Source organism: Hemiscyllium ocellatum, chromosome 23 (genome assembly GCF_020745735.1).
Source record: "Hemiscyllium ocellatum isolate sHemOce1 chromosome 23, sHemOce1.pat.X.cur, whole genome shotgun sequence".
NCBI lineage: Eukaryota > Metazoa > Chordata > Chondrichthyes > Orectolobiformes > Hemiscylliidae > Hemiscyllium > Hemiscyllium ocellatum.
Genome location: NC_083423.1, coordinates 19,115,063 through 19,140,716, shown reverse-complemented (window position 1 = coordinate 19,140,716; position 25,654 = coordinate 19,115,063). Strand labels below are relative to the sequence as shown.

The following is a 25,654-nucleotide window of genomic DNA, read 5'->3' as shown; positions in this document are numbered from 1 at the left end:
CTAAAACACATCACAATGTCACTTCTTGGGGTATAGAGCACTGGAAATTAAACACTACTATTCGAAGCATCATCAAAAATGTGAATATTTAATTAAACCACTGAACTGACCCAATTCTGTCCAACTGCTAAAATAACATGCAAACCAGTTAATAATTATTTCTACTAATTAAACGCTGTCTACTTTTTGTCATTGGTGAAAAATTGAATTGTTAGTATAGAACTGTGCCCCTTTAAAAAATTCCTGTTCATGCATATAGATAGACATAGACATACAAAGACAGTCACAAATATTTGGGTAGACAAAAAAAAAGAAACATTTCAATAGCACCAGTTCAGACCACAGATGTTGTTTAGTTGTTTCCTTTCAGTTCCTTCCGATTCTTTGCTGATTACACAAATTGAAGGGACATTGATCCTCAACCATTCATTTACTTGTTAAGAATTCATCCTTTCAATGTCTCTAATGGTGATTTTCCCCTCTTCCCAAGCATTTTCTTTTACTTCTCCACACAGTAAAGAGAGAAAGGTGTTTCCTCTTCACAGGGTGAATGGTCCTGCAGTATTTTCTATACATAAGGCTGTGGCTTCTTGCTCAGGAACCAAAGTGCTTGGTGCTTTGCTAAGCTCCCTTGAATCCACAACAGCTCATGCCAATCAAAAGGATATCTCGGTACAGAATTGCCCTGAACACACAGGCAATGTCCATTTGGCTGGACTTTCCTATCAATGCTTCAGTAAAACAATTTTGAATATACAACTCACAATTTGCTCCAATAACTTGTTTTTAAAACTGCAAACATCATCCTATACAGATTCCTTGGTTCAAGCAATATCTTTTTCCCATTTTTAATCTGTAGCCCAAAGAACTCAAAGTGGTCTTCTCAACCACCATTTACCAAATAAATTAACAAAGAAAGAGCTGAATGACTCATCTACCAGCTTGTCAGGACATTAGGAGAACTTCCCTTCTTTTCTTCTATTAGTATTACAGATTCTTTTATATTCTTTTGACAGAAAAATACTTCAGAAAGTGCCATGCTCTGTTAGCACCACACTGGATGGCCAGACTAGTGCGTGTTCATGCTTTTGGAGTCGGACTGAATCCATAACTTTTTATCTGATTAACAGTGCATACTTTGATCCATGGGGAAAAAAAAATAAGAGTTAAGCTTCTTCAACTTCCTAGGTAGTTATGGCATTCTCATCAGCAAGTTCCAAATTAGACCTGCACTGAATTAGCTATCAGGCTGGGGCACAAGTACTGCCTTCAGCATTCCAGAAGTAGTAAAGGATAAAACAATTAAAAATAAATCTAACAGACTGCATGCTCCTGTCTAAACAAGAACATACATGTACCTGAGACGTCAACCAAAAGCAACTTTTGCATTCCATTATTGTGAATGAAGTGAGGTAGCGCAGCTCAGAGGTTACCACCTCTTCTCATAAGGTTGTGCCTTGCCTCAGCTCTGTTCTCTACTAGCATAGCTGAGATTGAACATTTAGATTAGTGGAACAAATGGGAGGAGAGAAGAGATGTGACTGAGGAAGAGGCAGGCCTGCACCCAGCAATTTATGACACATAGCCCTAATACAGTGGCCAAGAACTCTGCCACTATAATGCTGCACTTCAAAAATTCAGAAAAACCAAGAAAACAAAAAAATATAATTCAATAAACTCTGCAGCCACTTATCTACAGAAGCAGTTAGGATGCATTGCAAATATAGCTGAATAACTAAAGCCTGCAAGGAATGTGCCAGATTTACACATCTACATTTGGTACGGTCTCTCCTAACCAGGAAATGTAGCCCCAGTTTTAGCAAGATAAAAAATTTCCTCCCATCTAAAATAATTTTTGTAACAATGGAGGAAAGCAGATTGAGCAAGCATTTATTGCCACTTTCAAGTCACTAGAAAAGGATTTCAAAATGTTCTCAATCGTGCTGCTCTCACTGGAGAGCACGGAGTGGCAGCAGGTTAAAGTTACATTCAGTTGTGATGTCCCAGGGCAAGTAGTGCATTCATGCTTACTGTCCACCTCTCATGTGACTGAAATGTACAGGATAGCACATTTGGGCCTTGGGAATCATCAAGGCTTTGAGAAGCAAGGAGAAAGACGAGAGTCACAGAGATGTACAGCACTGAAACAGGCCCTTCGGTCCAACCCGTCCATGCCGACCAAAAATCCCAACCCAATCTAGTCCCATCTGCCAGCACCTGGTCCAGATTCTTCCAAACCCTTCCTATTCATATACCCATCCAAATGCCTCTTAAATGTTGCAATTGTACCAGTCTCCACCACATCCTCTGGCAGCTCATTCTATATAAGTACCACCCTCTGCATGAAAAAGTTGCCCCTTAGGTCTCTTTTATATCTTTCCCCTCTCACCCTAAATCTATGCCCTCTAGTTCTGGACTCCCTGACCCCAGGGAAAAAACTTTGTCTATTTAACCTATTCATGCCTCTCATAATTTTGTAAACCCCTATAAGGTCATCCCTCAGCCTCCGACGCTCCAGGGAAAAACAGCCCATGCCTGTGCTGCATCTTCCTATAGCTCAAGTGAGAAAAGTTGCAAAATAATTATTTCTTCAGTTGCGATGCTGTCATACAGAATTTTAAAACAATAAGATTGAGGAGTAGTGATGAATGATGATGATAGAAGATCTCCACTTCAGGCTTTTTTTTTCACAGGTTAGATGCAAGTTCTTAGCAACCTGCATTTGGGGCGACACAGTGACACTGCTGCCTCACAGCGCCAGAGACCTGGGTTCAATTCCCGCCTCAGGCAACTGTCTGTGTGGAGTTCGCACATTCTCCCAGTGTCTGCATGGGTTTCCTTCGGGTGCTCCAGTTTCCTCTCTCAGTCCAAAAAAAAATGTCCAGGCTAGGTGAATTGGCCATGCTAAGTTGCCCATAGTGTTAGGTAAAGGGGTAAACGTAGGAGAATGTGTCTGGGTGGGTTGCTCTTTGGAGGGTTGGTGTGGACTTGTTGGGCCAAAGGACCTGTTTCCACACTGTGTAATCTAAGTAATCTGAAAATGCATTGACAACATATTAAACAATACTTTTGTTGGGTATCACACCATCAATTGTAATAAAACAGCCTGCAACGGCGAGTGGCTAGGATTTGTAGTCAATTAAAGTTGATGGATTCAAAATTTTACAGGATCTTTTGCAGAAAACAAGTAGCTCAGCCCACTAGGCCGATTGCTGGTGCTCAGATCCCTCACCAGTGTCCTCTCGCACTTCATCAAACTTCTTCAAATTAGCTTTTTATTTCTTTCTCCCTCAGGGGTTTACCTGGCTTCCTCTTAAATACATTGATTCTATTTGCCACAACTACTTCCCAAGTTAAGAGAGTTCCATAACCTCATCGGTCTATGGATAGAGATGCTTCTCCTGCACTTCCTATTAGATTTATTCATGACCATGTTATATTTCAACACTTTAGTCAAATTTATCATATTCACAGCCAAAGAAATCTCCAATAATTCACCAAGGCCTATGTATCTAGATATCAGCATTGCAGAACTCTCAGACAGTATTTATTTGTACATTTGGACCAGGAAACACTACAGCAAGAGGCAACAACACCAGCTGAAAGCTAACTTCACAGCAGCCAACTACATTCTAAAGTATTTTCACAAAGTGCCTCAATGTACACTTCTATATCATTTTGCTCAAGTACAAGAAAACATAGACATGCACTGCCCTTAGTGGTTCCAATCTTAACTCAATAAAATTGAGTTCCAAGATAAAACAGTTTTGTAGAAAAGACTTGAGTATTGCTGAAAAAGATGCATTCTATTCAAACCTTCCTTCTTGCACTCATCAGGACATTTCTCAAGAATACTAAATCAAGGGTAAATTAACATTTATAATGCAGGAGAATAGACAGTTGACTGGTTGGCAAGTGGAGTCTGACTGGTAGAGGCAGTGCTATGGAAAGTGTACCTATTAATATTGGCTTGCATAGTGCTCGTCACTAAAAGAATGCTGCAATCAAGCCAAAGACACATTTTGCCTGTCACGCAAATGAGTTAAGGTGGTATATGAATTTCTGTGCATGGCCTCACAAAGGCATACATCCCAAAGACTGCATCAATCAGCATTTCTTCTGCCCATTTGCAACAAGCGAGGTACTGATAAATCCAAGCCTGTGCTTGCAAAACTCAATACAGTATGTAATATAGATGTGATTCTGCAATTAGACAACTTTCACTGGATAATCCCAAACATGCTGACAACCATTTTAGGACTGTCAGTCAGACTTGCAGTGTGGCACAATGAGATTTTCTTGCTGCTACAGACTTCTGAGGTTTATACACGGTGGTGTTTCTGGAAGTGGAAGCAATGTATCAGTATGGCAAACAAGTGTGGAGCTGCCCAGCACTCTTCTTTGCAGACAAAAAGAACGTGTACATGTTTCTACTCAAAATCAGGTGATAGCCATTCACAGGTTCATTTCTCAGCTCAATGTTCTGAACAATTAGTGGAAACTAGTATGGTAACATATTCTTCATGGCAAAGCCTGCATCAGAGTTCATTTGCGAATCAAATATCAGTCTTCTGTCATATAGTAATAATAGGAACTCTTGCAAACTGTTCTGATGAGTGTAAGATGTAAAACATCAATGTCAGCAGTAGTCAAGATTTACTGAGCAGTGCACGGTTGTATTAGACCATTGTATTGTAAAATGAACTGTAGTGGTGTTAAGATTCAACAAGTAGGGAAATGCTGTCACTTTAAATTTAGAGTTGTTTATGATATGCCTCCTCCAAATAGGTTGAACTCAGCTACTCTTCGATTCTCAGGCTGCCTGTTCACTGATCATTCTCGCGTTAGAAAGCTGTGGCTAGTGAAGTAACATAAGGATTAGTACTTGGGCCCCAGCTTTTCATAATAGATATCAATGATGTGGAGTTGGAGACCAAATGTAATATTTCTAAATTTGTAGATGATACAAAGCTACGTAGGAATGTGTGTTGTGAGGATGATGTAGAGCAGCTTCACGATGATCCGGGCATGCTTAGTGAATGGCAGGTGGAACATAATGTGAAAAAATAAGAGGTTATGCACTTACGTAACAGAAACAGATATATGAAGTATTTCTTAAATAGTAAGACATTGCAAAGTGTAGATATATCAAAGAGACCTTGATGCCCTTGTTGACAAATCACAAGTCTAATATGCAGGTGCAGCAAACTATTGGGAAGAAATCTTGTGCAGTGTTAGTGCCCCTATCCCTGAACCAGGAGACCCATTTTCAACTCCCACCTGCTCCAGAGGTGTGTAATTATATCTCTGAACAGGTTAATTAAAAAATTGGTAAAATAAACAAAATTTAGCATTTATTGTAAGAGGATTTGAGTACAGGAGTAGTGAAATCTTGCTTCAATTATAGAGGAGCTTGATAAGACCGCAATTGGAGCAGAATGTTCAGTTTTGGTCTCCTCATCTCAGGAAAGATATCATTGCCACAGAGGGAGTGCAATAAATGTAAAACAGACTTGTTCCAGGGATGGCAGGACTTCCTCCCAAGAGGTAGGGCAAATTTAGCCTGTATTCTTTAGAATTTCAAAGAATGAGGTGATCTAATTAAAACTCTCAAAATACTTCAAAGGGACAAACAGGGTAGATGCAGGTAAGATGTTAATTCAGTTAGTGAGTCGAAAACAGAGGGTCACAATATAAAAATGGGGGTGTGCGAGATGGTACTCAGGTCAGAAATGAGAATTTATTTTACTCAGATGGTCACGAACCTTTGGAATTTTCTACCATTGAGGATTGTAGAGGCTGAGGATGGGTCTATGTTTAAGGTAGCGATTTACAGATTTGAGATTCCTGTACTGTATAGGATTATGGGGGTTGGAAGAGTGGGAGAGACTGTATTGAATAGCTGACTCCTGCTCCTCTGTTCCAATTTTTCTACAGGAGGGAGACCAACTTCTCCATAATCTTCTAACTTCATTCAAAACAGCACCACCCAGCTGGAATCTTCACTCATTCTCATAGCTGTATTTCAGAAGCTTAACAAACAATATCAATTCAAAGCTTTGTTATTACCCAGAGATCATTTCCTATGTGACAGTAGTTCTAATATCTAAACATGGGTATTTGATATCTACAGCACTGGAGGAAACAGACTGATCACTTGAGTTTTCATGATACAAAGTACACAACTAAAAAGCAATGGCTCAAATCTTCTGCAGCATTGGAAACTATTTAGGAGTCCAGTCAGATAAAAAAAATGCACACTTACCTTTTGAGGAGTTCTCAATATGAACTTCCAGTTCAAGAATCTTTCCAGCTAAAGCAGTCTGGTCCAGGCAAGGAATCCTGCAGCTGGCAGTGGACCGGATTGGTACTGAAGCCATGTTTCCTTCTCTTAACACTATTTTTTATACCAACAATTTAAAGGTCTTGAGTACAATTTGAACATGCCGAGTGTGTGGAAGATGGAGCAGAGTGACATATGAGCAAGGGCATACAGGTGCAAAGTAGGTGGAGACTACAGCTGCAGATAAGCAGGTGTCAAAGAGAGGGTAAATATGAATCAAAGAGAGATCACCAGTTTGCCAGAAGTTAGGGCAGGCTTTGATATGACCAACCTTTCCTGGCTATCCATTCAAGTCAGTCAGTGAGAAGCCTCTAACACTTAATTCATAGTTGGAGACTTAGTTGGAGGAGATGGGGATTATCAAGCGCCAGGTAATTTGCCTAATGAAATTTCAACATCCCACCTGTTTGTGATGTAGATTTTCAAGAGTACCTCAAAGATTATCTGGAAACTGGAAGATCTGGGCCATTGCTGTTGAATTTGAACTAGTCAAGCTTCAATTTAAAACTCTGTACACTGCAATATCACTCAATTGTTAGAAAAACATGACTTTTTCTAATCATGACCAGACACCATCCAAATAAAGAGGTAGTGGGTGGATAGGATTATGGGCAACAATAATTCACCAAAAAAAATGTGACAGTGCTTAGTCCTCCAGTAAAGTCTTCTGGCTCTTTCAATTTCCTCCAAAATATCAATAAATCTTATTGTGTTGGATGTTGAGTTGCCAATCATCAAAAATCGCATCCTCGGTTCAACAAGCACAAATAGAAGTATAAACTGATCTGTCACTACAGTAAGATTCAGTAGAAGCAAGACGTGGTATGGAATAACTGATCCACAACTAACTGATCCTCACGCAACATTCAAAATCACAACACTAATGGTTGTCGTGAGTAGTCTTATCGTCCATTTAGGCAATACAATGAAGGGTAAATAGAGGAACATTCAAAATTTGAAGGAGTAATAAGTATTTGAATTGTTTTTAATCGCTCAGATTTAAGGGATCCATTTTAATTCTTTCCCCTTCTCCAATGCATTGCGATGCAGTCAGAATATTTCTCTCAGCTCCCAACAGACTATCTTGCCGTCAGAGCAGCCAACTCAGCACTACAAGGAATGACGTTACACTGGCAGTGAGCTGACCAATTACATCCCGCCGGCCTCCAGCAGCCGAAACATCAATTCATATTTATCCCAACGGAATCAGAGAACAGTAAACTGGCTTAAATCACTGCAACACATTTGGCTACTTCAAAGAGTAGACTGCCACATCAAATACACTCTGAACAAACCAAAACAGGTGGAGCTAAAGCGTCAGAAATGACAGACCCTACCAGAGTTTATATGTGCATTTAAAAATCTTCCACTAATCCAATGGAGCATTCCTGGAGGCTTTTATAATTAACCCCTAGAGAAGAGAGTGGGGTGGGTTGGGGAGGACAGGGACGCGGGGGTTTGCTAATACATACAAGAGTACTGCATCACACCAATGTACTGCTTCTTACGACATGCGTCAGCAATACATTCACGTTCAGAGTGAAGGACAAAGGGAAGAGAGCGCAGCCTGTGTCGCTGTCTGCAACGCTGTGAAAGGGAGAAGCGAGAATGACCGAAGAAAGAAAGAAAATGTTCCGGCGGACAGAGGTTCCTGTTGCAGCTGTTGCAGTCACTAGCCAACAAAGACCTTATTAATAGGACAAAAGACTAAAAAAAGCTGCCACATCTCACTACCTCAAAACAAAAAAGGATACCACATGTAATAGAGGGAAGAGAAGAGAGCTTTCTTTCCTTCTGTTGTGATGCTGATTCTGCCAAAATAAAAAAAAGCTCATCACTGAAGCTTTCCATTTCATCAGTGAGAGAAAGAGAGCGCTCTCCAGCAATCTTCCTCCTCCAATCGCTCCCCCCACCCCCCTCCCCTTGGAGCAATCAACGGATTATTGCTAACTGTGCGGGAGGCAGCCTGCAGCTGCTGCGTCTACTGGTGGAGAACTGGCTAGTTAAGCTACTGACTGCAATGTGCTTGCTGCTCATAGCTGATTTTAAATCAGCCGATCTTGGCTGAAAGGAAGAGTGAAACTGATTAGAAAGCGTGGCTGCACCGAGAAAGAGAGACCGACTGCAGCAGCAAAAAGGTGGGGGATAAACAAAAAAAACCAAACCATCTACATAAAACGCATTGCCTGGATTCTACACGAGCGATGGAGCTTGCTCAACAGCTTTCTCAACTCAGAGGACAAACACCACGACTGTTGATGGCGCTACTCTCTGGGGTAGAGAGGATGCATGCACCTGCATAGTCGATTGGGCCTCACCTCTGTTGGTCCTCTCTAGTGTTTGGATTTACTAGGAGCCATTTTGTGATTTTTTTAATAAGGAAGATGAACGAAAAATAGCACTAGTATCTAGTGCAAGAAAAAAAGGAACTGGACTCTTGTAGAGGTAGGTGTAACAGGCCATTGCATCTTTCTCTTCCCCCACCCCGCCCCCTCCCCTTTCATTGTCGATCGCTAAAGGCACTGGTTTGCCTGCTGTGCCGGGGTAGAGCCGATTTTCAAATCAGTGCCGAACCCAGACTATGGTGAATTATGAATGTGCCACATCATGAATCTCTTGTGGCAGCTAACTGTGCATCACACCTGGAATGCTGCCCTGGTTCTTCTCGTCTACCTCACGGTACGGATGTGGAGTGTGTGCGAAGCGTCAAACAGAGAACAGAGTTGTCCAGTTATCTGCTCCTGCAGTAATCACTTCAGCAAAGTCGTCTGCACTCGCCGTGGTCTCAAAGAGGTCCCTCAAGGGATCCCTTCTAATACCCGGTACCTCAACCTTATGGAGAACAATATCCAGCTCATTAAGGCAGACACATTCCGACACCTATACCACATGGAGGTCTTGCAACTCGGCCGGAATTCCATCCGGCAAATAGAGGTTGGTGCATTTAATGGATTGACTAGCCTTAACACACTGGAGTTGTTTGAGAACAGGCTGACTGTGATACCAAGTGGCGCATTTGAGTCCTTTTCAAAGCTGCGTGAATTGTGGCTCAGGAACAACCCAATTGAAAGCATTCCATCATACGCTTTTAACAGGGTGCCATCACTGCTGCGTCTGGACCTGGGGGAGCTTAGAAAATTAGAGTACATCCTGGATGGTGCTTTTGAGGGCTTAATTAACTTAAAATACCTTAACTTAGGGATGTGTAATCTGAGGGATATGCCAAATCTCTCACCACTGGTGAGGCTGGAGGAATTGGAAATGTCTAGCAACCACTTCCCAGCAATTAAACCAGGATCATTTCAGGGGCTAAAATCACTAAAAAAGCTCTGGCTTATGAACTCGCAAGTAAATCTGATTGAACGAAATGCCTTTGATGACCTCACTGCATTGGTGGAGCTAAATCTGGCCCATAACAACCTTACTTCGCTGCCACATGATCTGTTTGCACCACTGAAGTACCTTGTGGAGTTGCATCTACATCATAATCCATGGAATTGCGACTGCGATATCCTCTGGCTTGCCTGGTGGCTGAGGGAGTACATCCCCACAAACTCTACTTGCTGTGGCCGGTGCCATTCCCCACCTCACATGAGGGGGAGATACTTAACTGAAGTGGACAAGGCCACTTTACAGTGCTCACGACCAGTCATTCTGGAACCACCGCAAAATCTAAACATTTCTGAAGGGAGAACAGCCAAATTGAAATGTCGAACATCTTCCATGTCATCTGTCAGGTGGTTATTACCAAACAACACAGTATTGAGTCATGGTTCGACACATCCCCGTATATCTGTATTTAACAATGGAACTCTATACTTCTTGCATGTTTTAATAACAGATGCTGGTACCTACAAATGTATGGTCACTAATGTGGAAGGAAATGCTGATGCCTCAGCCTTCCTGAGAGTAAGCATGGCAGAGATCAACACATCAAATTACACCTACTTTTCAACAGTGACTGTGGAAACAACACCGGACACCGTCAGGACTAAAGTACCACCATTTCTGTCGACCCCACCCACTTACAAGCCAGCATTCATCTCCACTCCCACAGTGCTGTTACAGAGTACAAGAAATCCCAAAACAGTAGCTGTGATCCCCACGTTGGCCACCATGGACACAACCCGCACCAGCCTGGACGAGGTTATGAAAACCACGAAAATCATCATCGGCTGTTTTGTGGCAGTGACGCTGCTGGCAGCCGCTATGCTCATAGTGTTTTACAAACTCCGCAAACGGCATCAACAACGGAGCACGGTGGCAGCAGCCAGGACTATAGAGATCATTAATGTGGGTGAGGACATCACACCATCAGAAGGAGCTGTTGTAGTGCCCTCAGTCCATGACCACATGAACTATAACACGTACAAACCAGCACACGGGGCTCACTGGACAGAGAACAGCCTGGGTAACTCACTCCACACTACAATACCTGAGCCCTTTATTGTACAAACACATACCAAGGAGAAGGTTCAGGAGACTCAGATCTGACTTCTGTACATATATATATATATATATATAATATATTATATTATATATATAAAATGCAATAGAATGCACAAGTTGTCAGAATTTTGTAAAAAGTGCAAAACTCAGACTGTTTTCTTGTATATGCTTATATCAAAACAACCATGGCTGATTAAAAAGTGATTATATATATATATATAAAAAAATAAACTATTTTCTAACCTGTAACTTATGTTTAAGAGGAGACTAAGCAAGATGCTTTCATGACTTGGGGACAAGAAATGGGGCCGAACCAATTTAAAAGGGCATTCTGTAATTTTTAAAGCCAATGCTATGAGGATGCAGTAAAACATATTTATATGGAAATTCTTTCTAAGCCCAATACCAGACTTTACAGGTTTACCTTGTAAAAGCACCAATTTGTACTGTGCCAAAATGTTAAAAAGGCAATAAAAAAAGGGATTTTTTTGAGAAGAGTTGATTTGATTTATAACGGAAGAAAAATCGCCAGACAACCTTTGCATCCGGGTGAAACCAGCGAGGGTTCGTTCCACTACAAGACAACATTTTATGTTTCTATATAAACACACACTTCTGCATGCAGTGTTACTGTGAATTCTATGAAATGGTGGAAGTGCGGATGAGTCTGCTAATTACTGTAAGACACAATCTTGTTTTCAGATGCAAATTGTGTATGTGAGTATAAGGAAAGAGCAGGTAGGAGCGTTACTTGATCGGAAAGGCAATATGGAACTTCTTCAGAAATCACTGCTGACACAGGATTCTGAAAATATCTGCAGTAAACCCAAAGTAGGGGAGAAAAGATGGGGAGAATCAGGGTGTAATATGAACAAGTAACCGTTTCACAACTTCGAGAATAGAATGCATTTGTCAAGGCTAGAATGATTTATAAAACATTGCGTAATGTTGGCTGTTTCTCAAACCCTGCATTCTACTCTTCACTATTATAAGTACTTTGTTTTATTGTTGGCAGATTCTAGCTGCAGTATGTCAATTGCAGATTGTGAAGGACATTCAGCATTGAAAAGGTTAACATACTATATTAAAATTTTCTACTGATCTTCTGTCATTGCCAGTGATTTATTTAAAAACATAATACAATGTCTCAGTACCAGGAAATTGGAGGTGGTGGGGATATTTCCAGGGAGAAAAATTGATCATTTCAAAAATGATACCCACAAAGAAAATTACAAATAGCATTATTGCATGGCAAGATTAGAGCATTCAGTTTTAAAACTGGGAACACATTAGTGGTTTAAATGATGTATCCCTATTGGGTTGGAATTCAACTAGGAGAAAGTGAGGTCTGCAGATGCTGGAGATCAGATTCGAGAGTGTGTTGCTGGAAAAGCACAGCAGGCCAGGCAGCACCCGAGGTGCAGGCGAATCAACATTTCGGGCTGAAGCCCTTCGATCCCTGATGTGCTTTTCCAGCACTCGACTGAGAATTGGGTCTGTTTGCTCCAATTGCTAATGAATGAATATCAATCTTATTCTTGTAAAAGTTATTTGAATTTTACTGTTGTAATCCATCTGCTGACTGTGCTGCTAATCCAGCATTAGCATGCATAGAGCACTGGCTGGCTGATTATGTATTTTTTAAAATGTTGACAGAATTGATTGAAATGGAATTGCTATTTCATAAATCAACTGGCAGATAGGACAGTAGACGTGCATTAAAATAAATAAATAAATAAATAAATAAATAGTGTTAAACTATTAAATTAGGACCGCAAGAACGATGTTGATTAAGCAATGATTGGTCCTGCATGGTAACTACGAATGTGCCATTGTGTTTTCCGCAGAAATCAGGTGGGGGGGTACTGGGAACTGATGCACCAAGCACTGTAATCAGCTCAAGGTCTGCTACTCCAGCATAGCATACCTTGGAACATTAATTGCTAACCTTAACAGCTGATAGCTGTACGAGTATGGTAGGCGCTGCGGGCCTTTACTGTGCACTAGTTGGCATTGCTACTTTTAAATTACAGAGGATTCTCAATCACATTATCACATCTGATCAACGATAACATTCACAGAAGAAAGAATGGAAGTGCATTTGAAACATGGGCATTAAACACAGACATCTTTATATTTGTCTCTGTGCTTCATTGCCCCGGCAACCTTCAAGCACTCTACAGGAATAAACCACCTCTTACACAGTAGTTGTCTTTTTTCGCCTGAAAGTGACAGGGGGTGGGGGGAGGAATTGTAATGAATAAAACAGTGTAAAAACAGTAGAAATAAAGCACAAAGGTAAGGTTAGGGGTAGTTTTGTAATACTTAATATTTAGAATTTGTGGACTTAATTTTAGCGCATTTAAAAAAATAATATTGCTAATAGTTTTCACTATACAACAAACTTCAAGTCAATGCTCTATTTAACAAATTGAATTCATCAAACTCTTTCAACAAAGAGGAAACTGCCCAATAGTGGTCCTCAAAAGAGTAATCAGATGCAAAAGAATTGACAGATAATAAATGGATGATATTAGAAGGCGTGACTAAAACCTTAGAAAAACACAAGTTTATAAGGTAAAGAGAGTGATGGGGCAGGACAACGAAGCTATTGATGAGAATTTTGAAGTGAAGGTTCTGGGAAGCAGGAGATTAGTTAAGTCAGCAAGCACAGGGACCCCAAGTTTAGGTTACATAGATTGTACAAAAACAATTAAACTAACCTGCTCAATGAGATTTTAAAATGTTGTGGTTTATAAAATAGAAACAATTTATAATGACCAACAGGATATTCTATGCTTTCAATCCCAATTATTCCTTGATGGTAACTACACCATTTCGCAAAATTATACTTAATAGTGTGGCACAGTGCATTGTTGACCTACCACAATCTTTTGACAGCCTTTAATATAAATAAACTGTGCTTTTGAAGGTCCAGTCCTAATATTAGTTTGGAAACGATAGGAAAAAGATACAGAAACAGATAAAAGAAAGAGAGATTGATAGACAAGCACCTCTGACTGCCCTTGTCAATTTATTTTTGTGTTCAAAAGATTCAGTGACAAACACAATCAATGTATGTTGCAAGTAAGACCCAAGGAATTCATCATCTGTTTTCTCTTATGTGTGCTTCTTTTCAAATTGTTTACAAAATTTCATTTAGATCTTCATAATACATACAAGATGCTTTCATTTCAAACATGAATTTCTATAGAAAGGTGTTGAAACAATTAGGACACTTTAAACAATTACACAAATCTGAAGGAGGTGCATTGTATATTAATGAAATGCAATATAACCTTCAATAAATGACACCCTGGAATTTTTGGGAGGCTGGTTTTCCCCCTTTTCTTTTAAGAATAACTTGAAGTGCATTACATGATCTACTGCTGTTCTTGCCTTGCCAGCACTGGACTTACTGCAGCATCACGTTCTGCCAGACCAGGCACAGGAAGCCATTTGCTTGGCTTTTCATTTCACCGACTCTCGCTAGGTCGAGGAGTCCATACAGAACTGTCTCACATTAATTTGTTGAGAATCTTTAGTGACTTGTTACTTAATTTGTTATTCAGCGACATGATTTTCACTTTAGTTCATTTAAGGGAAAAAAAAATACATTGGCTGATTTACTTCAAAGATTTTGAAATCTGATACTAAGATTTCCTTTGACTGATATGCTGCTCATGTATTGTTCATAATGCATTGTGTTTTAGTGACACATCTGATTATTAGACAAAAATATCAAACCCTGGCTGACAAATTGGTGATGTAGAGTTGTTTTAACAGTATTTACATGAATGCAGTAAGTACTTGCATAACTGTATATTGGTTTAATAGCGAGCCATTGCTCAGGTGTAGTCAGGCTGCATTGTGTGTACAGAAGGGCAAAGGAGAAAAGGAAGAATATGTCTATGCTCCCAAACGCAGGAGACTGTGTACTTCCATACTCTCTTTCCTATCAGTCATTTTCTCTGCAAGGTCGAGTGATAGAGTTGATAGAAGGGAAGATTTAGATTTTATATATAGGGTTTTGAATTATGCCATGAGTTGTGTTTTGTATTTTTTCTCAAATACATATTCCACTTTATTCAGATGATGTCTCCTTTCAGTGAAAAGTTGAAACCGGCAATGCAACATGAAACACTTTATTATATCTATGTTTAACTCTGGTAGAGTACAAGATAGCTATGTTCTACATTCTCATACATAGTACCAATAGTTATCTGAACCATCAATAAGAGCTATTCTTATACACACAGAGAGAAGAATCTCATCAAGAATAACATCAATAGACACTAAACTCCTGCTTTCCCCCTTGGCCATGGCAGCAAGGGATGGAGAGGCAAAGGCAGGAAGAGGGGAGGGTGAGTGGAAGAGTGTGCAGATGATGAGGGTCAAGAATGGGGGCTTGGGGAAAGTGAACAAGGAGAAAGAGAGATGGGGGGGGCAAGATGGGAAGAATGAATAGACAGGGCGGAGGGGAGACAGGACATAGGATTGTGGGGGGCGGAGCAGAGGTGAGGAAAGAAAAGAGACAAGAGCGGTGGTGGGGGGGAAGAAGAGAGTAGAGATGGGGGTGGTGGGAGGAAAGAGAGGAGAGATGGGAAGGGGGGGGGAAGAAAGAGAGGAGATATGGGGAGCGGGGATGGGGGGAGAGATGGAGCCATTTGGGGTGGGGTGGGGTGGAGATGGGTGCAAATGGATGGGTGGGGACTGGAGATGGGAGTAGTGAGAAGCGAGAGGGCCAGGAGGGGGAAGAAGTGGCAGTAGGGAAAGAAGACAGGAGAGAAAGGGACAAGGGTATGAGAAATGGGACATGAGAGAAATTGGGCAGAGATGGGGGGGGAAACTAAGAGATGAGAAAAATGGCTCACAAAACATGGAGAGAGAAAGAAGGGGGATTAGTGACAGAAAAAGAATGAGAGGGAGGGTCAACAGATGGTCAGGGAGCATGAAAAAATAGATGATCGGGAATGAGACATGGTCAGTGGAGCAAGACAGATGGGCAAGTAAAGCGAGAGAGAAATGGTCAGAGGTGTGAAAAAGATGGTTTTGGGGGGGGGGGGGGTTGCAACGCAGGCATTTGGTGGGTGAGGTGAGAGAGGTGGTTGGAGGTGGAGTGCAGTTATGGCACAAAAAAAAAGACAGACCTTCAGCATGGTTGAGGAGTACAATAAAGTTATAAGGACAGTTGGGAGGCGGCAAAAGACAGTTGCAACAAATGGATGACATTTGGAAGAGATGTTTGGGGGATAAGAGAGGAGGTTGGGAGGTGAGACACATTTGAGAGAGTTAGTGGTGTGAGACATAAGCTGATGAGGGGGAGGGGAGCAAGAGGCAGAAAATGATACGGTGGGGAGGAACAGCAGGAAAGTACATATGCGCATGTAAGAGACAGAGCAAGAGATCACCTTTCACCATGCCAGTGGACCAAAGATGCAGTCATCATTGCTGTATTGTGGGATGTGCAGCAGTCAGTAACCTCATTATACTGGTTAAGCTGTTTTGTTAGTGTGATAAATACTATCTGGGAAGCTGGGAGTAATTGCACTGCTCTCTTTCAAAGTAACACCACAAGTTCTTTTATGTTTACTCGGAATGGCAGACCAGGTCTCAATAAATGTATCGCATGAAATAACACATTTTGAATTGTGCAGTAGCTGCTCAGCAGAGTATTGGAGTATCATCTTGTATTTTTGTGGTCAAGTGCTAGAGAGTGTCCTGAATGCTAACATTCCCAGAGAAGAGAATAGTGATTTGGCCTTCTGGAAGTGCTGTAGTTCTTGTTTTGTATTTATACGCACACTGCAGTTAAAGACGAATTCCAGCAACAATGAAAGAATGGCAATATAGTTCCAAGGCAGGGTGGTAAGCAATTTCAATGAGCACTTACAGATTATGGTGTTGTTATGCCTCTGCCCTTCTTGTTTTTTTTCAAGGGAATAGAGATTAGAAGGTTTGGAAAGCTGGATTGGGTGCCAACCCAAGTAGACTACTTTGTCCTGGTTGTGGTTAAGATCCTCGAGTATTGTTGGAGGTGCACCTATCCAGACAAGTGAATAGTATTCTATCACATTTCTCACTTGTCTTGTACAAAGGAGAATAGGCCAGAGGCAAGTTATTTGCTGCACAATTCCCATTCTTTGACCTGGATTTGCACCCACAGTATTTAGATGTCAGATACAATTCAGAGTTTAGTCAATGGCAATCCTAAAGATATTAATGGGGAATCCAGCAACAGTAATGCCCAAATGGTTGATCCCAATGTTTATGCTTCACATGAATCATCCCTAATCCATCTTATCCAACTTCATGCACCTTTCTGGTTTCAATACTTTTGGTGAATTTGCTATATCAACAACAGTGTGGTTGTGTCTCAGATATTTATCAGGAAGAAGGATGGAGTTTGTGTCGGAAGCAAAGAAAATGGCTTTTGTCTTCCTGATAGAACCACATGCTCATATGATTAAGTGATATAGAATCTGTAATGAACTTAATTTCACATTAACCACAGTCTAGTTTACTCTTTAAACTTCATGATTCATGGCAAAGTTTCAGGGCTTCCTTCTAATGTGCATAGAAAACAAAGCTTTAGTTGCTTTGAAACAAAAATAAATTTCTGGCAAAACTCAACAGGTTTAGCAGCATGTGAGGAGAAAGCAGAGTAACATTTCAAATCCAGTGACTCTTCACCAGAGCTTTAGCAGTTTTGTTCTATTTGCTTTGTGCTCATCAGACCTGCAACTTGTGCAGACAGCCACTTAAGATTTTTATCAATTAATGAAGTTTTCTGAAACCCTTGTTATCCTGTTCTCCTGATAGTTTACTTTGCCATTTTATGTTCACTGTAAATAATAATTCAAAATCCCATCTTATACTATGCAACAATGATCTGTTGAATTTTACCTTTGTATAGGACTTGGAAATTTTTTTAAATATAAAAAGAGCATAGAAAAGGTAAATGACTGTAATTTCTCAAAATCTCAGAGCATCTAACTCATACTGAAACCAATCAATCCTGATCTCAAACTTTGGAGTGCAAGCAACACATCTGATGTGCATTAATGACCAATTCTATTATCACGGATGTTACAAAACAATGAGCAAGACACAAAAGAATAGAATAAGTCCAGTACCAATGAAGAATGAATGGAGGGAGGAGCTGACTTTTATGTCCTGTAGATTAAAGTGAGGACTGCAGATGCTGGAGATTGGAGTTGAGAGTGTGGTGCTGGATAAACACAGGTCAGGCAGCAGTCGAGGAGCAAGAGAACCGACATTTCAGGTAAAAGCCCTTCATCAGGAATGGGCCCTTCACCCTGATGAAGGGTTTTTGCCAGAAATGTCAATTCTCCTGCTCCTCGGATGCTGCCTGACTGACATTTATGTTCTGTATTTAGTTTTATGAAAGTGAACAAAAGAAATTAAAGAAACACTACAAGGAAGACTGCAAAGATAAAAGAGAAACTATTTCACACCATTTCAACCCTCCTCAAATAAATATAGTAATTACAGTAGAATAAAAAAAATCCATATATGTGGTCACAAACCAATGAAAATACTCAATTCTGCAATATGATTAGTTGATCATCCTTTATCTTAATACCTTTTATATTATTTTCATTATGAGCTACACAATAATGAGGGTAATACTGTGCTCATTTAATAAATTGTGTCTGTCTAAAGCCTGCTTCCTCTTTGCAATAAAGCAATCTGCATATTTGCCAAACAATTACCGTGAACTCCAGGTTAAACACATTGTACAATCCTACAAAATCATCGTGGATGGAGAAAAATACAAGAAGAATCAAATACAGTTAAGTTCAAGGTAATTAGCTCTTATGTTCAGCTTGCAGTTTTTACAATACAGACTTAAAATTGTCAAAAAAAAGCAATGAGAATGAAAACAAGACAAGAAATGAGACACCTTTGAGAACATCAAACCCAAGTTTTAAACGCATGCAATTCCAATTCTGAAGGGTTATCCCAGATTGCACAAAAAAATTTAATGACATGCGGATCTTCCACCTCAAATCAGAAAATAATTATAAATGAAGATGGTCAGTCTTCCCACAGTAACTTAACAACAAAAAAAACTTGAGGTCGACCTTTTGATTTCAAAAGCAACAAGATCCCACCTTGCCCCCCTTCCTGAATCACTCTGCTTGAAGAAGTGATTCTTAATGGGTTCTCAAATTACCTATTATAAGAAATAATCTATATCTACTAGTCCTAAGTACTGTCACAAATTTCCCTTTTCCATTCTGTTCACTACCTTACAACCTCAATAAATGTAATATCTCAGGCATCACCTCTTCATGCTGAAAAGCAAAGGACAAGCAAGGTGAGGCGATAAGCCAGGTTGCTGGCATCTGATTATAATACAGTCAAAATAATCAATACTTTTCAGCTGATAATAGGCTGAGGCTGTGGGGTTTTCTTTCAAATAGCTTGCCTGTACTTAAAAGCTGAAGGATTGAATATTCGGAGAACAAATAGAACTACAGGTTTTGATGAAACTCTAACTCAAAAAAGGTAACCTACACAGAATTTGAAATTTGAAAGAAAAATTTTTAGGATCAGGTTTAATTTCAAATATTATATGCAAAATAATTTTGTTGTTAATTAACAGAATGATAAATGGGCATTCAATAATTGAAGAGGTCTCAGTTTTACTACAAAGACTAACATTTAATGCAAATTCCTCCAATTTTTATGTAACTGTTGGATTTTTCAATATAATGGGCAGATTAGGCAACAGTAATTTGAACTTCTCTCCCACATAATATATTTTCATGGACATCAATCCTCTTACTCTAATTTTAACAACACATGGATAAAATTTAAAAAAAGGTGCTTTTTGAGCAACTCTATTAAAGCCAAATAGAATGTTTCAATAGGCAATTTACGCACCTGTCAACTTCATTTAACAGAAACATGCAACATATCATTTTACAATTTCCCCTACTACTGAAAACTGAAAAGTCTGAAAATAAAAATTGCTCTTTATAATTTATCCAAGTTAAAACTGAAAGCATCCAATGCAAAAACTCGAACAGAATGGCTAACATGTATATATTTAGTGAGGGCCATGTAGAGGATAACGCTATTAGAATTTTTGACAGTCATATAACAATTTGTTTTTTTAAAAATCTACTCCAACATTTTTAAAAAAAAAGGTTATATCACAGTCAATGAAAGAGAAAATAAGTTAGGATATGGAAAGTTTCCACTCATTTCTGTCTAACTTTATTGTTACAGCTATACAGCATGTTTATCTTGCACCACAGGAGAGCATACAGATGCCTGTTTTCAATGCTTATATCACTAAAAATGGCCCCCTTATCCCAGCCGTAGAATCATAGACCCACTGAAGTCTCTGGCCTGCACTTATCTCAATACTCCCATGTCATCCAGCAACAGGAAAGAAGGGATCATTTCTTCAGATATATACTTTGAATGCTCATTTCAAAACAAATTAACATTCAAAACCCTCAACACACAATAAAGTAATTAGGACTTGCACTGCCTGCAGCTGTGCTGAAGCCATTACGCAAAGGAATACAGTGCACCATTATATCTATCCATTCTACCTCTTTACCTAATTAACTTCATTTCATTTTAAAATGTGTGATATAAACAGGATACACCACAAAGGCTTGAGGAATAATTCCAGGAGAAGGCTGATCCAATAAGGAAAAGTGCAACACTTCTACACAAAAATGATCAATAGCCCATTTCCTACTGCAGTTTAAACTATTCGGTTTTAGAATTATTTTCTGCAATGAACATACTATATTGTTATGTATTTACTTGGAATAGATTCATATTTAATCCTATTGTTTATACCAAGGTTTTCAATTTCATTTGAGGCCGCAATCTTACATTTTCTGAGTATTTTTCTTTTGTGAAATATTCATTTTCTTAGCAATCAAAAATGATAGTTTTATCGGACTATGATGTAAACCATTCAGCCCATTTACTCTGCTCTGCCATTTAATAAAATCATGGTTTTAGGGAAAGGGCTGGAAAGTGGAGTTGAGGGTGTTCAGATCAGCCATGATTCCCTCACTGATTTTGAAAAATTGTCTCAGTCTTGAATATACTTAATGGTTCATCATTGACAGCCCTCTGCAGTAAAGGATTCCACATTCTAACCGTGTCTTGAATGTATGACTCCTTATCTCGAGGTTCAAGACTATCCCACAAAGGAAAACAACCTTTCCGCATCTGCCAAGTCAAGGCCCCTAAGACTCACATATGTTTCAAAAAGGTCGCCCGTGGATATTCTAAATATCAATTATTAGTCACAATCTAATTTACCTCTCCTCATAAAACAGTTAAAAAGATTTGAGATATTGGGCTGGATTTATACATTGACTGGTAATGGTAGTGGGTGTAAACATTTGACCTCCATGTAGGCAACAGGAGGTCTCCTTCAAGCACAGGCCTTTCCCACGATGGGTTAAAGCCTGGTGGCAATGGCATGGGCTTTTCCTTTTGCTGGCAAAACTAAGGTGGGGTCAAGTAGGTAAGCACGAGGAATGGTGCACATGGTATGATGCCCATTTCTACAATCCTCATCTGATGCCCCATGTGGGAAATTCAGCTTCAAGTGTTGCGAATGGAGGTTGCCAACTTACAACTGTTTAAAAAAACGAGGGGGATCCTAATAAATTTTGTTTTACAGAAAAATCACAAATTGAATGCATTGACATTGAGGATTCATAAGATATTAAGAAACAAGTATAGTATTCATGTGGCCCATCAAGCGTGCTATTCAATAAATTCACAGTTGATCTGATTGTGACCTTAACTCCACTTTCCTGCCTGCCTCTCACAGCCCTTGATCCAAGTAGTAATCGACAGTCTACCTAATCCAGTCTCCACTGTCCTCTGTGGAAGGCAGTTCCAAAGACTATTGATGTTGCAGGACAAGAAATGCCTTACCTTAATTTTAAAAGGGAGACCCCTAATTTTTAAACTGTGTCCCCTAGATGCCCTCACAAAAGGATGCATCCCCTCAGCAGATCCCTCAAAGCATCTACTGCTCAGCTCATCTGTCCTGGGAAAATCCCTCAGGGAATGTACCCTAGCTAGCCCCCTCAGAACTTTGCATATTTCGTTGAAATCATCTCTCATTCTTCTAAACTCAATTAATGTATGCTCTACCTTTCCTCTCCTTATCCCAGAAATCAGTTGAGCTTTTCCAGCAATTTCTATTTTTGTCTCAAGTTTTTTTGTCATCCTGTGCTGATTTCTAAAGTTTAGGAGGTCGTGAAGACTGCAGATGTTGGAGAAGTCAGAATCGATAAAGTGAGATACTGGGAAAAGCACAGCAGGTCAGACAGTATCTCAGGAGCAAAACAGTTGATGTTTCTGGAATCCTGATGAAGGGTTTTGCCTAAATAAACGAGTCTCTTGATTTATCGACTCTGGATTCTAAAGTTATCAATCTAGTGCATTACAGCTAATTTTTCCAACATTAACACTTTTTCTTCCAATTAATACCACCTTTAACTTAGAGTCATAGAGATGTACAGCATGGAAACGGAAACAGACCCTTTGGTCCAACCCGTCCATGCCGACCAGATATCCCAACCCAATCTAGTCCCACCTGACAGCACCCGGCCCATATCCCTCCAAACCCTTCCTATTCATATACCCATCCAAATGCCTCTTAAATCTTGCAATTGTACCAGCCTCCACCACTTCCTCTGGCAGCTCATTCCATACACCTACCACCCTTTGTGTGAAAAGGTTGCCCCTTAGATCTCTTTTATATCTTTCCCCTCTCACCCTCAACCTATGCCCTCTAGTTCTGGACTCCCCCACCCCAGGGAAAAGACTTTGCCTATTTATCCTATCTATGCCCCTCATGATTTTGTAAATCTCTGTAAGGTCTCCCCTCAGCCTCCGACGCTCCAGGGAAAACACCGCCTGTCTATTCGGCCTCTCCCTAAAGCTCAAATCCTCCAATCATGGCAACATCCTTGTAAATCTTTTCTGAACCCTTTCAAGTTTCACAACATCCTTCCGATTGGAAGGAGACCAGAACTGCATGCAATATTCCCACAGTGGCCTAACCAATGTCCTGTACAGCCGCAACATGACCTCCCAACTCCTGTACTAAATACTCTGACCAATAAAAGAAAGCATACCAAACGCCTTCTTCACTATCCTATCTACCTGTGATTCCACTTTCAAGGAGCCATGAACCTGCATTCCAAGGTCTCTTTGGTCAGCAACACTCAGGACCTTACCATTAAGTGTATAAGTCCTGCTAAGATTTGCTTTCCCAAAATGCAGCACCTCGCATTTATCTGAATTAAACTCCATCTGCCACTTCTCAGCCCATAGGCCCATCTGGTCCAGATCCTGTTGTAATCTGAGGTAACCTTATTCGCTGTCCACTACATCTCCAATTTTGGTGTCATCTGCAAACATACTAACTGTACCTCTTATGCTCACATCCAAATCATTTATGTAATTTCATTAGTGAGCCAGAGATATCACATTCATCGATAGGGTCTTTCTTTCTCAATAGAATATATCTTTATTGATTTATGAAAGATCTTCTAAAATGTCAGCCGCTGTCCCCTTTACCAGGTTATTCTTTAACTTCTTTTTCCAATCCAAGTTGGTTGATTCTGTCTTCACACATTTTTAATTGCCTGTATTTAGATTGAAGATAGTACTTACTAGATCCTGTTCCAAAGGTATGTCAGAACAGATTAATTAAAAATATGTGGAATGGACTGTTCCAAAGAGATATTGTGCACTGCAATGGTACTGTACAATACTAGTGTCAGTCCCCATGAATCAAAAACCATTTCTCCAAAAGCAAGCTTTTCTGATCTTATTTACCCTAAGCCAATTTGAAATCACTTTGTAATCCAGAAAGAATAATCTTTATGGTTTCTGATTTTGAATTTAGCCCCGACTCATACTCACTAAGTAGACCCTCTTCCTTCGAGTTACCCCCTATGTCACTGGCAACCACAGCAATCATTGCAATTAGATCTTTCCTCTCTAGCCTATCAAAGTTGTCCTGAACTCTGGCACTGCACCAGTACTCCAACAGGCAACACAGCCCTCTATACCCATGCTCTTAGTTGCAGAGAACAGAGTCTTTCCCCTGCATTGTACTTACTCCAACTTTAGTTTTTAGCCTCCATGCATCACATTGTTGTTGTTAATTTGTTCATCTTTCTGTAGGCCCTCCTATCACCACACAAGATGCAAGAACCTCTAAACCACTGGACAGTTCCATAGGCTAACGCTCATTCATTTGTACCTTTTGAAGGCTTAATCATACCTTCAACACAAAACAAAAAATCTGAGGTATCTACCAAAAATTGCCACTGTCTCTTAGAATAAAGTGTACAGGTAAATTTTCTATCTATTGATGAATGACAAATGCCCAAAGCTTGAGCTCTAGCTCATGAATGTGAAAATCCCTGAAGTAGCAGATGCTTACTTTACCTTTTTTGAAAAAATGCAACTTATTAGGTTTCAAGTTTAAAACTTCAGTGATTTCAAACTAGTTCCACTATAAAGTAAATCTAATATTTATATCTTCCCAGCTGAAACCAATTTGAACTGGATTAAAATTTAATTAATCACCCACTTGTATGTCTCATTATTGTCTCCAGACTTTACATATTGCTGTTTCGGGTTCTCTTTCTTGGACCACTGATTTTCTAGTTCAAAAGCCAGACTAATATCTTATCCTTCACTAAGCAAGGTCCTGAATGTGAGCTCTTGATCTTGCTGCACTCAGTCTTGTGCTGCCACCTTCATGCAAGTATCATTTGAAGTGAGTCAGAGAGTCCACTTCATCTTAGTAGCAGTTAACCTTGAAACAGAGGCTTCAATACAAGGTTTTGAAGATGCAAGGCTATGGGATTGGTTTCAAATTTCTTTAGCAAAGTGTAGCCATAGACAATGTGCCAAATGACTAACTATACTGGACATTCTTATTGTTTCATTTACTTGCCTCATCTCTTAGTTGTGACCTCTTACTTTTTCGAAGAGGTGCACTTTAAAAAAATTTTTTTTTACTGGGATAATTTTATATTACATAATTTGCTGTCTTAGCTTTTTTTTAAAAAAAAGCAAAGATGGAACCCATTAAGTCCCCCGGTTCAAATTTCTTCTGTATAAATTTCATAAATGTTTATTTTTCAGTGTTTAGTTCTGAAACTTGTATAGAAAACATTACATTTTCTTTAAAAGTGCTGACACCCTGTTGTGCAGCCACAGAATAGTTGAAGAAGATTCTGCACACAGTGCCTATCAATGACAATACTGAGGCAGAGGCAGAACTGAGGCAAGTGAATCATAGCTGCAAGGACCTTTTACCAGAAGAAAATGTGATGTGATCCATTTATGCCAACCCTGCTGTTTAAGTATTCTTTGACACAGGTTTTAATTAAATGAAATATAAGCTCTGATGGAATAACAAATTATTTTGTCAAAATAGGAAATTTACAAGAGTGGTAAAATTAACATTATACAGAACTGATATCCTGGATTCAGTGACAACTCTCTCTGAACCCAATTCTTTTCATTCTAGATTATCTTCATCAAATATTAAATATAAAGTGGAGCTGATGTAGAAAGTGGATGCAACTCTGTTAAAAGAGGAGTAAGAATTCCCCCAAGGATGCTTGGGGTGCAGTGGAGAAGATCACTATTCTAACTATGCACAGTAGAGGGAGAAATGCTTATGGCAGTGAATAATTATTTTTAAAAAGTTCAAGATCTGATCAATCAATACTTGACCAGTGAAAAGTTGATGCTAAAATTGGGTACAATTTAGAAGAGTGCCCTAGTCCAAAATGTACAATTTAATGACTA

The 25,654-nt window shown here is 39.7% G+C and overlaps 2 protein-coding genes across 2 annotated transcripts in view; one reads left to right on the top strand and one right to left on the bottom strand.

Annotated features, from left to right (window-relative positions):
* Window positions 1-25,654, bottom strand: part of snd1 (staphylococcal nuclease and tudor domain containing 1) — an 845,795-nt gene that overhangs the window by 409,119 nt on the left and 411,022 nt on the right. The gene's annotated exons all lie outside the window — the stretch shown is intronic.
* Window positions 7,758-11,841, top strand: LOC132826868 (leucine-rich repeat-containing protein 4-like). The gene has a single exon (XM_060843126.1). It carries the CDS (start codon window positions 8,939-8,941, stop codon window positions 10,835-10,837), a length of 1,899 nt encoding a protein of 632 aa, XP_060699109.1. The 5' UTR covers window positions 7,758-8,938; the 3' UTR covers window positions 10,838-11,841.

Coding starts and splice junctions, on each gene's coding strand:
- LOC132826868 (XM_060843126.1), top strand. CDS start 8,939: ATGTGCCACATCATGAATCTCTTGTGGCAGCTAACTGTGCATCACACC.